Source organism: Mytilus edulis, chromosome 4, assembly GCF_963676685.1.
Source record: "Mytilus edulis chromosome 4, xbMytEdul2.2, whole genome shotgun sequence".
Taxonomy (NCBI): domain Eukaryota; kingdom Metazoa; phylum Mollusca; class Bivalvia; order Mytilida; family Mytilidae; genus Mytilus; species Mytilus edulis.
Genome location: NC_092347.1, coordinates 73305958 through 73324285, shown reverse-complemented (window position 1 = coordinate 73324285; position 18328 = coordinate 73305958). Strand labels below are relative to the sequence as shown.

Genomic DNA, 18328 nt, shown 5'->3' with positions numbered 1-18328 from the left:
TAAACTACAAGAACCCGACGAAAAACTAGGGATGATCTCAGGTGCTCCGGAAGGGAAAGTAGATCCTGCTGCTTATGTGATAACAAATCCGGTAAATAGTCTAATTTGGTAGGTCACATTCATGAACTCGTGATGGCGTCCGTAAAATTTACGAAATGTAGCATGTTAAGCAGTTTATCAGATTTTCTTATGAAATTGTTTGTCATTTCGGATCAGCTAATTTAACTCTCGGATTTTTTGTAGTGTTCGCTATTGTTTTAATTTTTTATTTGATGTGTCTGACAGGTTATTTTGTAAGATCATACGGTTTAAGAACTTTCAATATTTTTTTTTTATTTAGTAATTTTAAATATAAGTTTTCAAAACGATTTGTAATCTTGATTTTTGGCAACAACAGCAAACGCCATTGCATATGGATGAACCAATGACCCACGCTAACTTTTCCAGAAAAATTGTCTTCAAGCGCCACTACATTTTGTATATAATTATTAATTGCTTTTAAACATTAATTCTGTAGGTATATAGTTAAATTCAGAAGAAACTTAATTAATAATTATGATACAATTGTGAAATTAATTAATAAAACAAATACAGGAACACTCAATTTTGTTTTGATCATGGTAAACTTTATTGTTCCCTTCCCCCCCTGTCATCTTTCTGTTGAAACGCCTCATAAATAGCTAGTTTTCTGGCTGGTACCTTTTCTTCAATTGAGTCATACAGATTTCTGACTTTGGTCCAGAAGGTACCTGTAACAATGTTGCCCCTTCTTTGTACAATTCTCTGAAAGAAATTAAAACACATATATATACGTTATAATGTCAACTTAACATATACAGAACATTTTACTGTTATAATCGATCTATCTCTCACTATTTATATATATAGTAGCATGGATTTAAATCCCGGCGAGGGAAGAACAAAACATTTGCGAAAGCAAATTTATAGATCTAACATTGTTGGGTTTATGTTCAGACGAGTTTTATATACATAATGTTCACGACCATGTATCACCATTTTTTGCTGGTGATCCGATGGATAAATCTGTGGTAGTTGTCACTGGCTCAGACATACTTATAAATATATATATAGAGAGAGAGAGACAGACAGAGACGATTATCGGATTAAAGTCCGAGCCTTTAAAATACTATTTTTTTATATCAATTAGTGCAGAAAGGTATAAATTGTCAGAGAATGGTTGTTATATTTGATGTTTTTCGTGTGTGATTTTCATTACTAGTACAGTTTCTTTATATGATTAAATGTATAAATAATTAATTTGAAAAATACGTGAAGGTACAAAACGTCATGAGATTTGCGAATGCGATTAAATTCTTTTTTGGGCACTCTGGTATTAAACTGTGGTTCCATCCGTGTCTTTTGGTTCAAACCTGAGAGGAGCCGATGTCATTATTGCTTTCATTAAGCTTAAAACTGTTTTAGATATGAGGAAAAGACTAGTAACAAAATGAAAACATATCATCATGTTTTTCTCTGCAAATATTGTAAAATATCAGACGCTAAAAAAAAGGTGTACACTGTTGCTTGTAGCTGATATTTTAACTTATTCAAATTATTATGAAGAAAACTTACCATTATCAATACTACTTTTTTTCTATATCCTACTGTATTTACAGTGGTTTGGTGCAACGTACTTGCAAAGCTTTTGAATAATTTTCTGGTCATTGGTTCCCTTCCCATTTCCATATTTTTTTTTAGCTACAAATAATACATAATATAATAGAATAATTTAATTTTGGATGTAACACGTCTTCAGATTGGCTGACGTTATTGTGTTATCAGCCCATAGACATAATTTAGTCATGAAAAAAATAAAAACAGAGAGAAGGGAGACTCAGTGTGTACAATACAATCACATATGTATGTCTCTTTTGCTTTAATTTTTTTTTATGGAAGTACTTGATTCTCTTTTCTATTTCTGATAAATTTAAGGCATTTATCAAATCGAAATTATTCAAAATAACGCATTTTTATCATATTGAAACTTAACGAATACAGTTTATGATTCCATTAGGACAAAGAAGGTAATCGCAACTTTAAACCATCACTGCACCACTAGAGAGATACGAATTATTGTCAAAATGTGGTTATAAGCATTTTGAAAAAGTTACATAACACTATTTTAAGAACCAGCTAAAGTAAAAAAAGAGAACGAAAAACAAATGTTTGGATGTATAGACGTACATACGTACGAAGTACAGAAGGACCAGGATAAAACTACAACGGGGTATACTGAATTATATTAAATATTTGTATTATGATAATATATGATTTTATTGTATAGCAATATAATATTTTCCACAGAAGGTAACCAAAAGTTAGCGTGCAATAATATCAGATTATTACATGGCATTTTTCATATCGCATGTATTATCAGCCCTAGGTTCAATATCAGCCCAAGAGCCGCATGGCTCGAGGGCTGATATTGACCGAGGGCTGATAATACATGCGATATGAAAAATGACATGTTATGATCTTTTTATCATATGCTTCAACAGTAGAGAAAAATAACAGATTCATATATTGATCCTTCTACGTGGTTCCCGAAAAGAAGTTGAAAGAGTAAAAAGTTCACGGACGTCGGACCCAAAATTTGATTCATTCAATATGAAATCTTTCTATCATATGCCTCAACAGAGAAAAAAAAAAAAAACACATTTTAATATGAACAAATCGACAAAAAAATAATTCAACAATATACATAATGAACATTGTTTAGAAAAGTCAACTTTTTTAAAGTAACATTCTAAATAATGTTTCAGAAAAACTTAAAAATGCATTTATTCAATATTTTTTTTTCTTTTTTTTTTATTTAATTTAATTATTTTACACAACATACTTTCCAGTATTCAAATAATTGTTTTGTACACTACTTTGTAATGTTTTCCACTGAAAACGTAGCATTGAGGTGTAGTTTCCGCAATTTGCCGAGTATCACCGGAATGCCATGTGATAACGTTACGGAAAGGCATGTGATAACAATCGAAGCATGTGATAAACTTTTCATATCAGCCCGCTAAGCACCAATTCGAAAAATATGGAAAATACTTTAATTTAATGCTATTATCATACGGTAAAAATCATATGTTATTTAGTCTAAGTATAGTATGATAATATCAGATTATTACATGTCATTTTTCATATCGCATACATTATCAGCCCTAGGTTCAATATCAGCCCAAGAGCCCCATGGAAAATACTTTAATTTAATGCTATTATCATACGGTAAAAATTATATGTTGTTTAGTCTGTGTATATGATGAATTACAATATTGCACTAGTGCAATAAATCTTCAAAATTCATGACGTCATCAACGACAAATTTGTAGTTTAAAACAATTTTTACCTTAAAATATTATATTGCTATACAATAAAAGTGTTATTGCATGAATATTGGGGAATATTGCCCTCGTAGAACATATATTGCACTCACAAGCTTGTACAATATAAAATTCTACTCGGGACAATATTCCCCAATATTCGTGTAATAACCCTATATTATATTTCTATTATGATAGTATAAGCTTTTATATTTATATTATGCTAATATAAGATTTTATATTTATATTATTCTTATATAAGATTTTATATTTATACTGAGCCAAAAAAGGTTTAGCAACAAAAATGGGAAATTTTATTTTATTGTATAGCAATATGATATTTCCCACAGAAAGTAACCAAAAGTTAGCGTGCAATAAATTCTAACATTGCACTAGTGCAATAAATCTTCAAAATTCATGACCTCATCAACGACAAAATCGTACTTTAAACCATTTTTTGCTTTTAACTATGATATATTGCTATACAATAAAAGGTTTATTGCATGAATATTGTGAAATATTGTCTATCGTAGAACATATATTGCACTCGCAAGCTCGTGCAATATAAAATTCTACTCTGGACAATATTCCCCAATATTCATGCATTAACTCTATATTAATACAAATTCATAGCAACATATAATTTAGATAATAACCAATAATTATGACATGCTAAAAGCAACATGAATGTTTATCACTCACATTCATGAGGATTTATTTTGTATGGAGCGCTGGAGGGTCAAAATACGGAAATGAGTATAGTGTTATTTAAAATCAATTTCTCAGAAAGCCATACCCTAAGTGTACCAATGAAGGATTGGCAGGCACACCAGCAGCTGCCCTTAGTTAATGCACTACTTTTGTGACCAGAAAAAAAATTGTCACGTGTTGACGTAAAGCGACGGTAGCGCTCCCCCTTGACAATAGTTTTTTTGGTCTACGAAATATCGACTTATCCTGTGCAGTTGCAATTTGTCGATTTATATTTGTTAGTCTCTCAACTGTTGCCTTATGCATATTCAATCGACCACGATGTCAGCAATACTCATTCCGGCATCAACCGTTCCAAGAGCTTTCTGACGGTCATTATCGGGTAGGCCCGGTTGACGCCCTATGCAATTTTTTCAAAGGTGTATGTGTTTTTCTTACAACGGTGACCGTGTGTTTCTGAACGTTAGTGAAAAAGATTTTTTTAATATCGTTTTGTACAGGTACAGAAGTTAAAACATAAATTACACGTGCAAAGCTGACATGGCACAAAATCAATCACCAGGAAAAAAGTACGACTGCTTTAAGTTACAGGTACATCTAAGGATTAAATCAATGATGTTTAAAAAAAAATTCCAGTCAGAACAAACAATTTGTTGCTAAATTTTTTGGCTCAGTATATACATGTATCATGCTGATGTAGAAAGACAGCCCTTATTCAAAATATATCTTACAGTTCTGTACATAGCAGGTCTATACTCCATGCTAAACTTCTTTCTGATATGCTGTTTGGCCATTCTTACTTCAAGTGCAGTAGGGGTTCTGCTCATTTCCAATTGGATCAGCTGCTTTATTTCGTCCTTTAAACCATGATAAAAATGCATTATTTTCTTGCATTTTTTTATACTGATAAGCTCAAGATTGATTACATGTGAAAAATACAACTGAGTATAAATAAAATGTCCAAGACTGCACAGTATACAAAAAAACACAATATATTCATTTATTTTTTCATTCCAACAAAGTTAATGTTTTTGACCCTGATATAAATTTAACTCTAAAACTGCGCAATTAAGGACAAATTTATAAAAATGATCGTTATTTACTCCAATAATGCATAATTTATAAGAATTAAAATTAAAAATCTTTGGATCCTTTGAAACTAAAATACACCAACATTGGACCATAAACTTGAACATTTATTTTGACTCATTTGAAAGGGGACCAAATAGTAAAATTTCTTCCTTTAAAACGAACTTGCATAATAACCGTTTTGCTATATTGATGGCGCCAGCAGAATAGCAATAGCTAAATGAATACGCTATTTTTTATCAGTTTTATTGAAGGCAGCTTATTCGGAGTCGTCATAGTAATATATTTCTTATTTCCCCGGCGCTGACCAAATGGTCATTTAAAAAAAAACAAGATCTAAAAAGAAGTATAAAGCTTATTACACGAAGTTGTCATGCTATACTTACAATGAAACAGTCTGACACATTGAAAATGTCAGTACCAAACGCCGCCTTGGCAATTACATTCAACTCTTTTTGAACTGCACCCTCAATGCGGAATTTTTTTTCTTTGTCAATCTTTTGATGCAGTTCTATAACTGATTGTTTTATGTCCTGGATGTAATCAAATAAATTTCTTCCTACAACAACGGAAAAATATGAGAAAGATAAAAAATGTTTTATTAGCTTAATCCTACGTCTATATATGTGTATGTAAGAGGTTAATAAAAACGAAGTTATACAAAAAGTCTGTATACAAATGATCTTTTCTCGTGTGTTCTATGAAAGGACTTTTATTGAAATTTAAAGTATTAAAATTTAAAGTAAATATTTTATTTTGTTGAGTTGTATGTATATGCAGTATATAAATATGGTTGTAGTATAATTCTATGTAAGCAGTCACGCCAACTAAAACATATTTTGTCTTCTTAAATGTGATTGTTGCACTTTTTCAGGATGTGGATGTTATGCACGAAGTAATTTATTCCTATAAACTCAACATATCCCTCGATCTCCTTAATGAATAAACTTGATTCATACCTGTATTAAGTCTCAGTGTGGATTCTGGTGTGTCTGGTATTATATCTTCCAGATCCTTAAGAGAAGATAAAATACAATTAATTTACAGTTACACCCATTTATATTCAACTTGTTTAAAATATCCTTGCATTCGCGGGTTCCTCTCCCCACTTAATGCAAATGTTTTTATTTCAACAAAACGAAATGATGCACATATTACAAAAATACACATCTATTAGACTATATATATCAAAAAGTAAGAAAACAGCAGTATCATAACTATAAGCCATTGTATTGTCTCTTGAAATCTTCAACCGCATATGTTACAACATAAATATTAGTAAAACAGACCCCAAAAAAATAGCATTGAGCAAAATAACATATAGATGCGGTAATGTTTAAATTAATCATATCAAACTGACTTACATGTACATCGTAAAATATTTTCATAAACCAAATATAATAGTTGATTTATGGCATACAGTATTAAAACAACAGACCAAAACACAAACTAGAATCATATTCAAAACAGTGTGGCTGTGGCTATTGATTGACGACCTAAATTATCCCATTGACTGGGACAGATTGTGTGAATGTTTGTCTGTAACGACCACTGCTCACTATGTACTTTTTAATGATACTTAAACTGTGGGGTCACTAAAGGTTCTCAACACACAAATAAAGTTATTCGAAAAAATAATCAGGCATAACACGATGTTTTGATTTACATCAATAATATAAATCAAAATATAAAGGTTATTCCTGATTAATTTTTCGAATTATTTTATTATTAAAGACGTTAAGAACCTTTGATGACCCCACGGTTTAAATTCTATAATAAGTAAGTAGTGAGCAGTGGTCTATACAGACATACGTTCACCTAATCTGTCCCAGTCAATGGGATAATTTATGTCGTCAATCAATGTCCACAGCCACACTGTTTTGAATATGATTCTATTACCAATGAAAAATGAAAATGAGGTCAAGGTGAGATGACACCTGCCAGATGGACATGTACACCTTACAATTAATCCATGAAACACCAAATCATGTAGACCTATTGAATACATACTGCATCAGAAAACAGATCAAAACACAAAAAACTTTTTAACCACTGAATAATGAAAATGAGGTCAAGGTCAAATCACACTTGCCAGTTGGAATGTACTACTTAGAATTATTCCATATACCAAATATGGGAGAATTTTCCTTACAGTATCCGAGATATGGCCTTATATTAAAGAGAAAGCTTATGGAATTAACGGAAAACTTATTGATTTGGTTTGAAGATTATCTACACGACAGAAAACAGAGATTAGTATTGCATAACTCTTCTTCTTCCATTTGTAATGTTTCATCTGATGTTCCCAAGGGATTAAGTTCTGGGCCCGTATGCATAAAGCTACTTAAATTATTTTCCTTAGTAAACTCTTAAGTTAAGGAAACTCCGCCCTTTTTATCTAAGTGGTATGCATAAAAAATCTTAAACTAAGTATTTCCTAAGTAAAATCTTAGTTGTTTTAAGTCACGTCCACAAAACTTAGTGGTATGCATAAAACTCCTTATACTAAGGAAACGCATAAGAAAACACTTAAGGGTAAGGTACCTATAGAGCTTCCTTAAATTTTCAAAAATAGTTAAAAATCAATCGAAAGTATGCGGGTTTTTTTCGGAACATTAAAAGTTACCTACAATTAAATTGATTAATAACTATATCAGTAATAAAATACTAATTATTCGTTTAGTTATTGCTAAATATTTACGGTCATCGTAAATTTTCTTCAAATCACGTATAATCAACAAATCAAGAGATAACAGTGGGTAGTAAACCATTTAGATCTGTATGTTGCTACTGATGAGTTTTAATGCCATTCTCGATAACTCTTTAGGTTCCGCGGGCTTTGCTCCCTACATGTAGCTCTAACCCACTACAGCAATTGTTTGACATGGACCCGTTTTGGGGATCCCTGGATTCCTCGCCAATGTTAGGGTGTACATGTAAAAATTACCTAGCTACGCCACTGTATCTTGTACAAATATAAAAATTTATCATATTAATTTATGATACTAAATGACATTTAACATACCCTGTCACTGCTCCTATCCTGATTGGACACTGTTGGTGACATAGACAATGCGGAATAGTCATCTTCCTGTAAGAAAAAAAAATGGGATAAATAATACTTTTATATCATGAGGTAGATATCATATCCACTGTAGAAACTACATTTTCAAACCTTGAAGTTCTATTGCAAGTGTGAAGTGATATTAATTTACATGCCTAAAATTAGATACATAAAAAGTTAATTCACACAAAATATTGTCGTGAGTTTAAAATCCCATATCCAATACCTCACGTAGATACAATGCCATTGTAAAAGTAAAAACAAGTTAAGCCCATAGTATACAGATGCCCCACTCGCACTTTTTTTCTATGTTGGAACGTGTAATTCGAGTAAAACTCTAATTTGGCATTAAAAGATCTTTTCATAGGGAAGTAGGGAACATATGTACCTAGTTTCTAGTTGATTGGACTTTAACTTCATTAAAAACTACCTTGACCAAAAACTTTAAGCTGACAGACGGATGGACGGACGAACAAACGGTACGACGTACGAACGGATGAACGGACCTACAGACTAGAAAACATAATGCCCCTCTAATATCGTAGGTGGGGCCTAAAAATGTCTATTGTTTCCATCCAATTAGGGAATCAGATTTTTTTCGAACCCCACCCGCCTTTATTTTTAGAATTTGAATGCGGATTGATCTCTTATAAAAAAAATCCCACATGAAGAGATTAATAAGACTTTGATCCATGACTAAAAAGTGTGTATACGTACCATCCTTCTATGTCTACTGATATCAGGTAAGAATACCTCCTCATCCACTGATTCTTGAGACTTAAAAAAAAGTAATAATTAAATCACATACACATTGAAATCAAGAAGTATTGGTAGGTTATATATCTTCTGGCATTCATTATTGCTATTCTAATTTGTTATGACAGCTCACCTTATTATGTCTATATTTTTGTTACAAAGAAAACTTGAACTATTTCTGTACCACGGTAATTATAACTTGCCCTTGATTGCTACCTCGTGTCATTAGTTCATTGTAGTTATGATTTCAATAAGAAACATATCATGTATCAATATCTCAGATCATTTTGTACTTCACACTTAAATAGCTTTTTGAAGCAATGAATATTAAATTGTCTGACAATTTTCATTGCAATTCTCTTTGATTATCATTGTTATGAATATAAATATCTCTAAGTACTTAAATTTTCATTATTAATATGATTAACAATATCTCGTACAATATTTTGATAAATGATTTAAATTAATTACATGTTCCTTTCTAGTACCAATAACTTGATCTTGCCTTTCGGATTTGAGTAAGTACAATCCCTTGTCAATGTGTGTGATATTAATAATTATTTTTAAAAACAAAAATAAAAAAATGAATGAATAAATAGGATTTGCCAACATTATTATACACGACGCTTTCATTCGAGTGTCTGTTCGTTCGTCTGTAACTGTTGTTTTTCTTCTGAAAATTTTAAAAACCTTTCTTAAATATTACTTCCGTTATGTCGGTTCTTAAACACCCTTTGCCTTCAGATATTTTCAAAACTCTGATTCATACCGTTGCTGTCGATTATAGAGTGTATCATTAGTGCCTATATCGGTACAGACATGCTTTATATGTCAGTATATAAATTTATAAATAATAAAGTAAATAAGATTTCTAGCCCGCAGGCAAAGTTGAGTATAGATTGGTTAGGTTAATTTTTTTTAAGGCTTTAGGTACTTTTTGGTTTTATAGCTTTGCAACTGTTGCGGTTCTCATACATCCTCGGCGTTAAAATATTCGGCTATGGGCATTCCTGATTAAGGTAAATCCAGTGACGCGCTTTGGACGCATGAGATTAATAACGCGTTGTGTTCATATGTTTTTCAAATAATCCGATTTGAATTTTCTTGATTAAGATAAATTAAGAAAAATGCTTCGGATGCATGACATTTATAAACTGTTTTCATTTATTTTGGAGCAAAACAGAAACTTTAAAATTGTGATATTCGGGGTCCTCATTTTCAACACATGAACTTTCACAATGGTACATTTTTTTATCCACATCTTCTCTTGAGCACCTTTTTACCTTTTTATAATGAAATGAAACCTTTCCAAAATCTGAACCATAAAATGCTTTTTTTCCACATCCTTTTTGGAATGTTTTTAATGCCTCTTTTTGAATCATCAATGCTCTTCAACTTTGTACTTGTTTGGCTTTATAAATATTTTAATTTGAGCGTCACTGATGCGTCTTATGTAGACGAAACGCGCGTCTGGCGTACTAAATCAGAATCCTGGTACCTTTGATAACTATTCTAAAGCATTGAATTAGGCATTTCTGTATTTCATACAATGCCATGTTGCACCATCTAGTTTATTCTGATGTAAATCATTTTAGAAGTTTTACTCCACAAAGTATTGACTTTGTAGGGTTATTTATATTGTCAACATGAATCAGTCAGATCATCAAATAAGAGTCTTTAGTTTGGTGAAACGTTTATTTCGTAGTCTTGGATATTTCAAATTCCCTCCATACAAATGGAACACACACGGTTATGGCGACTTCTGATAACTGCATATCCTCAGCAACCTTTGAAATTCTTACAAATGTCCAAACCTAGATAAAATAGCATGTTTCTTTCACAGTGTTGACAGATTCGTCTTTCTTTACTCGTGTGCTTACATGACTGTTTTGTTTTCTACAACTATGCAATGACGTGTATTAGCAAAATATGTTATACATCTACGAGATCGCTCCTGTAGGAACCCAATTCACCTCTCCGTGGGGAAAATACAGAGCACATTATACTTTTATAAATAAACTTAAATCCTGAATAAACTCCTCAATGGATAAAGCGTATTGTTTCTACGGTCAGAATTTTTATTTGTATCGCTCCAATGGAATGTTTCATTCGTTCCAGACATCACATAATAAGGATTGAGTGAGTAGGCAAGGTTATTGTTCATACCAGATGTTTCTCTCAGCAGGGGATAAACAGTGTCCAACAATGACAGTTATTCCGCTGCAAACCACCTTGCAGTCCGGAAATAGCGCACTTCCTGATTTTTGCTATCTGCTGCAGCTACTGAAAGAGTATTCCTATTGAAGAATTCGTAAACTGACTTCAAGTTTTAGGGATTCATTGAATTGTATACATCTTCACATCGTAGACTTCCTGTTGAAGTGAAACTAGCATAATCGACTGCTTCATTGTCCTGCCATGTAGTTCAATAATTTCCAATAATAGAAAAATCATCTTCCCCTTCAGTGAATGAAACATTCTATCGGAAGGTTTCATGGTTCGCGAAAAGTCTGGAGACCAAGTTAATCATTAGCTCTGTCATTTGATGTTGGAGTTTAATTCGAAACCATGTTTTTCTCTTGTGTTCTTACCGATCGCGTACCACAATATATGGTTTTAGTTTTATCTTTATCTTCTATATATCGGAATATTGTCTCTACTTCGGTTATATAGTCACTATTGATAGAAGAGTCTTTTAAAAGCACTATTCAGAGTTCTTACTAAATAAAATTAACGGTACCAATTTTCTTGCACCAGATGCGCATTTCGACAATACATGTCTCTTCAGTGATGCTCGTGGCCAAAATATTTGAAATCCAAAGCTAATATAAAAGATGAAGAGCTATAATCCAAAAGGTCCAAAAAGTATAGCCGAATCCGTGAACGGAATCAGAGCTTTGCATAAGCTATCCTCCTTTCATTTATCGGAACGTTTTCCCTTAACTACCAAATGTAGCTGCTTGGCAAACTGTTCTATCATTTTCAGTCATATTGCACTTGAGCCTTTAGACCTTGTCCAACCGATCCCATAATGGATGAGAAGCAATATCATTAATTAAGTTGATAATGAATATAACAACTTAAAGCACCTTTATAAGAAAGTACAAATATTCATATCCATGTTACCAACAGTGCCAAAAAATGTAATATAAGTCAACTTTGATTGACATCTAACTCAAATCAACAAAGCTGTTTTCAGGAAAATATAAAGTAGATTTCCTGAATTTTTTTTTCATGAATGAAAATTGACGGCTGACTGCAATGCTCAACAAACAGTTCACCCCAAATCAAAATCATATACAAATGCTTTTCTGATTACAGCCGTGCTGACAGCATGGTATATCTATAATATATAACACCTATCTCAAGTTCTCTAACTAAACCAAGTTGACAAGCTGACATTTAACTGCAAGTAAAAGATTAAAACCAGGGAAAGCAAAGATCACAGGAATTGAAGAAAATATGTATACACTCTTTGTTTATTATCAAATCCTCCATAATGTACGATTATAGTCATGTAATTATTTGTATGTGTATAGTACTGGCTTCTTTTGTATAAGAGCCACTTTTCTATTGTTCACATGTCAACTGTTTCCTTCTGAATTACTCTTAAATCTCTCATATTAGATGCGTAAACTTAAAGATAGACATTATTATGCACTTAGATCGAATATTAATCATGAAATTTTATGTCATGTTTTCTTTGCAAAATATTTTTTTTGCATTAAATGATTTTAAATAAACTATTGTTTTTCATCAATTTTATTCTATATTGACGGGTGCAACATGTAGAACAGGATCTGCTCACCCCTCCGGAGCACCTGAGAACACCCCCAGTTTTTGGTGGAGTTCGTGTTGCTTAGTCTTTAGTTTTCCATGTTGTGTATTGTGTACTATTATTTGTCTGTTTATCTTTTCATTTTTAACCATGACTTTGTGAGTTTATTTTCGATCTTTGAGGTTGACTGTCCCTCTGGTATCTACAGCCCTTCTTTTGTGTGGATAAACAGGCTAAGTTTTCATCCGAAATGTATCGTAGAAAACACTGGTTTTAAAAATTATTCACTGTTTCAAAGTAATGTGATTGTAATTTTTCATAAGATTTTAGAATTGTTTGAAGGAACATGTGCTAAATTTGATGAAATTTGTAAAGATTATCTTAAATTATTTTATTATAATGAATGTTTTAACTGTTTATTTTCATTTGGACCTAAAATTGATCTCTCACACATACCTTATGCTCTCTCTCACAGTCTGCTCTGTTCATACTTATCAGTTGAAGTTAAATATCGATACTATTCGATAAAGAATTGATATTTATACATTCATTTACAATACCTTTTGTTTGCACAAATTCTTCCAATGTGCTAACACACAATGTACATGCAATTTATTCAAATCTATCGCGAAAAGCAATGAAAATGTTATGTAATTGACAGCTTTTAATGAGTATTAATCAAATCACTGGTGGTATATGGATAGACATATTTGTAACACACAATTCAACATATTTTGTCACAGATCCTACATGCAATCTATTTAAATTAATCACGAAAATGCAATGAACAGTTCCATGAACCTGTTATGTAATTGATAGCGTTTTAGTGAGTATTAATCAACTCAAAGGTGGTATATTAATTGACATAAATTTGTTGGACACAATTTATCATATTTTATCACAGATCTTACTGTAAAATAAAAAATGATGAATAATATTTAGACTTTCAACGTTCATGTAATGAATATTGATAATAATCGAATAAAGACTAGAAACGGGAAATATGTCAAAGAGACGACACCAAGACAAGAGCAGAAAACACCCAAATGTCACCAATCATGTTTTTCTTTGGTCAAACTGGTGGTTAATTAAGGACTCTGCACAGTGAAAAATTTTGATTGGAAGAATATGTTCTGCTGATGTTTTTTGTAGTGCAAGTGATTAATACCGATGGTTTTTAGTAATTAGCAATTCACGCAATGAAGTCTTGACTACGATTTAAAATTTAACCTGATTTTGTTCATTATTTAGATTTTTTTTAGAGGGGAATTTTGCAGGAACTTGCACGAAAATTAGTGAAAAAGTTTCTTTTGCTTCCTAAAATATGTGTTATCGGACGTGAATTCTAGTAAGTCCCTTAACATAACTGATATAAGTAATTTTAAAATAGTACAAATTTCATGATTCAGTCAAACAGTCGAACTGTACGCTTGTAATTTCATTTGATAAATAAGCAATATGTATTACAGCCAATTTCCCAAAAAATAGGATTCGTTAATAGTTATCAAAGGTACCAGGTACTTCGTCCACACAAGACTCAGCAACGACGCCCAGACCAAAAACAGCCACAAACCAGCATAAAGCCAAACCAGCACAAAGTCAAACCAGCAGAAAGCCAAACCAGCACAAAGCCGAAGAGCACATTTAGCATTGCAATTTTAGTTAAACATTTGGATATGATTTATCAATAGGAATAAACGGGTTCTTTCCGTTTTAACCAGAAATACAAATTAAATTATTGTCTCTCACTCATAATGTAAGAAGCGAAAAACTATGGTAAAATATACGATACGGTTGAACACTCAGTACAAAAGTCGACATAAATTGATAACATTGCATTTATAGCGAGACAATTATACCTGACTTGAGTGATGGATAAGGTGTCTTCATTCTACGGGTTGCCACACAGCTAGAAAATGGTAATTAAACTAATATCAACAAATTTCATTGAAGTTCTGAAGTACTTTTCATAGCTGTAAACAAATCGTCTCTTGAGGTGTTCATCAGAAAATGTATTGGAAATGAAGGCAGTCAGATTTTATTTTTGTAGAAGAAATCATGGTTGTGGTACTGGTTGACCCTTATAGAGTTCTATCGGTGTTTACATAATGATGCAATGATTAACATATATTTAGATTTCCTAAGCCCGTGTGAAATATTTATGAGATGTGTGAAGCTTGTTAGCATCAATTTTATCTCCTCATAGTCGTTCTACAATGCGTATTGTTATACGTATGGAGATTTGCATGCCTGTTTAAAAAATAAGGAAAATAAAATAGTTCCATGGTTTAGAATCTAAGTTTCAGTTTGCCAATAAATTTTACAGTACATATGGGATAGAGATCAACAAAAATCAGAGATAACAGTTTTTGATGGATTGCAACGTTTGTTTTTATGTTTTAAATACTGCTTCCAAGTTTTTCGGAACAGCGTGCTAATTAACTTGGATATTAATGTATCTTAAATCCTATACATTTCTATGAATAGCCTTGGCAAAAAACAATCGCTTGAAGATAGTTATCAAAGGTACAAGGCTTATAATTTAATACGCCAAAACAGGCGTTCTGTCTACACAAGACTCGTCAGTAAAGTTCAGATCAAAATAGCTATAAAGTTGATAAACAAGTACAAAGTTAAAGAGCATTGGGGATCCATAATTCAAAAACGTTGTGCCAAATACGGCTAAGGTTATCTATGCCTGGGATAAGACAACTCCTTAGTGTTTCGGAATAATCATACTTAAGTAAACAGGAAATTAAAAAAACGATTAAACATTCAATTGATATTCATGTCAACACCGAAGTGCTGAATACTAGGCTTGTGATACACGCGGGGACGAAACGTCCACCAGCAGTGGCATCGACCAAGTGGTGTTAATAGTTATCAAAGGTGCCAGGCTTACAATTAATACGCCAGACGCGCGTTCCGTCTACATAAGACTCGTCAGTGAAGCTCAGATCAAAATAGCCATAAAGTTGATAAACAAGTACAAAGTTAAGGAGCATTGGGGATCCAAAATTCAAAAACGTTGTGCCAAATACGGCTAAGGTAATCTTTGCCTGGGCTAAGCCAAATCCGTAGTGTTTCGGAATAATCATACTTTTGTAAACAGGAAATTAAAAAAAAATTGAACATTAAATTTATATTCATATCAACACCGAAGTGCTGAATACTGGGCGTGTGGTACCCGCGGGGACGAAACCTCCACCAGCACTGGCATAGACCAAGTGGTGCTAAAAGTTATCAAAGGTCCCAGACTTACAATTAATACGCCAGACGCGCGTTCCGTCTACATAAGACTCGTCAGTGAAGCTCAGATCAAAATAGCTATAAAGTTGATAAACAAGTACAAAGTTAAAGAGCATTGGGGATCCAAAATTCAAAAACGTTGTGCCAAATACGACTTAGGTAATCTATGTTTTGGATAAGAAATCCTTAGTGTTCCAGAATAATCATACTTTTGTTAACAGGAAATTAAATTAAAAAAAAATGACCATTTAATTGGTATTCATGTCAACAACGACGTGCTGAATACTGGGCTTGTGATACCCGCGGGAACGAAACGTCCCCAAACAGTGGCATCGACCTTGTGGTGTTAATAGTTATCAAAGGTGCCAGACTTACAAGTTAATACTTCAGATGTGCGTTTCGTTTTCATAAGACTCATCGGTTACGCTCAGATCAATATAAGTTAACCGTGTATATTTCATATTAGATTAGTCGGGGAAGCTTATTTCAATACACGATAAGTAGTGGTGTAACCTTCAAATATAAAACCATACGGTGTTATATTGTTTGTTAAACATGTATCTAAATCTCGCTGCCTCGGTAAACATTATTTCTAATTTCCATGTTATATTAATAATATATTTTTTTTTTATCGTTTATTAGTCCATCTTTATTGCTCTTAAAAACTTTGCAATATTCATACAAAGCGTGAAATTATATGGTTCTTACATTTGTACACGAATTAGTTGTATGAAATAATGGTTAACAACATAGCAACCTGTTGTCATAACTTTTGAAACATACTTGACCTCAATGGGCATGCACGACCTTGTTTAAGAGAAAACGTAGTGGAATGTGAATGATAATCGTTGTAACAAGGTAAACAATCATCATTTCTTCTGTATTACTACTGAAAGAAGTTGATTGTCAACATTTGCCATGATTTAAATTGCACTTTGCTCACAGTAAGAACAATTCTTAGCTGTACCTTTTACTCTACTAATAATATCATTAACGATTAATGACAAGGCTGTGAAATTTATAGAAGCCGTAGTTTGTTGATTGTTTCCAACATACAAATACACATATGTGGCTGTTCCAGCAGACAACGCCTGCAACATGAAGTTTACACAGATATGCAGAAATAAAATAAAAGAAGAAAAAAAAAGAAGATGCAATTGGATTTCAAAGGAAGTCTATAAGATTTGATTACATCACAAATCTATATTCCTTCTACTCAATATGAACATAAAAGAAAGCGATGAAAAATTCCACTTTTAGACCTTGAAATTTATATTGTCACAACGATAAAAGAGGGAGGCTGAAGTAAACTGGGAAAAGACAGAAGACAAACATTAGTGCACAAAATCAGCATAGAAAACTTAAGACTGAGCAACACGAACCTCACCATTAAACAAAAAGCCTCATTGAAGCTTTCCGATATGTATGCAAAGTCACTAATTTTTACGTATATTGTTATATTTTTTTACATGGAAAAAAGTAAAATCACAAAAATACTGAACTTAAAAAGGAAAATCAATTCGGAAAGTCCATAATCATATGGCAAAATCAAATAACAAAACGCATCAAAAACGAATGGACAAGAACTGTCATATTCCTGACTTGGTACAGGCATTTTCAAATGTAGAAAATGGTGGATTGAACCTGGTTTATAGCGCTAAACCTCTCACTTGTACGACAGTTGCAAGTAAGTAGGTTTTGAATAGAACACTTTGAATTCTGTTCCTCGCTTATTATACCGTCAATATGAATCTAAGGATAAGGCAGTAACTTTTGAGTTTTTTCGTGTAATACGCGATCATGACCGTTTCAATTTAACTTTCCTTTGATATCTTTTTATATTTCTACATGATTTTATATAGACATAATAGAATAACTTCTGTACAAACTAATTCTGTATTATCCATATTTGTTTTTAAATGCAAAAAGTCAAAGTCCATAAAATCCGCCAAATTATACGTTATCAACAAAGTGAAAAAGAACAATCCAATTTCTGACTTGGTACAGGCATTGTCAGAAGAAAAGGGTGGATTTAACCTGGTTTGATTGGGAGGTCAACCTGTATAAATTATAAATAAGAAACAACACGAACTCCACTAAAAACCGTGAGTGAAATCAGGTGCTCCGCAAAGGGTAAGCGTTTTTTGCACCGTATACGGCACCCGTCGTGTTATTACTTTGTTAAGTTCGGTAATGATGGAAGGTTATTATGACTGATGAACAATATCAGATATGATTTCTGACACACTTTTTTCATAATGGCCAAGTCAGGAGGACTTTTACTATTTCATATATCTTACAGGTTTTCTTCATAATAAAATACCTGTATCAGGTCAGGAA

The 18328-nt window shown here is 32.4% G+C and overlaps 1 protein-coding gene across 1 annotated transcript; it reads right to left on the bottom strand.

The window, feature by feature from the left end:
* Positions 1-604: 604 nt before the first annotated feature.
* Positions 605-9055, bottom strand: LOC139520455 (uncharacterized). Its single transcript, XM_071313062.1, has 7 exons — positions 8923-9055; positions 8167-8232; positions 6101-6155; positions 5528-5700; positions 4784-4909; positions 1594-1719; positions 605-783 (listed from the first exon to the last, which is right to left on the bottom strand). The coding sequence occupies exons 1-7, from the start codon at positions 8923-8925 to the stop codon at positions 628-630; spliced, it is 705 nt and encodes a 234-aa protein (XP_071169163.1). The 5' UTR covers positions 8926-9055; the 3' UTR covers positions 605-627.
* Between the last annotated feature and the right edge of the window lie 9273 nt (positions 9056-18328).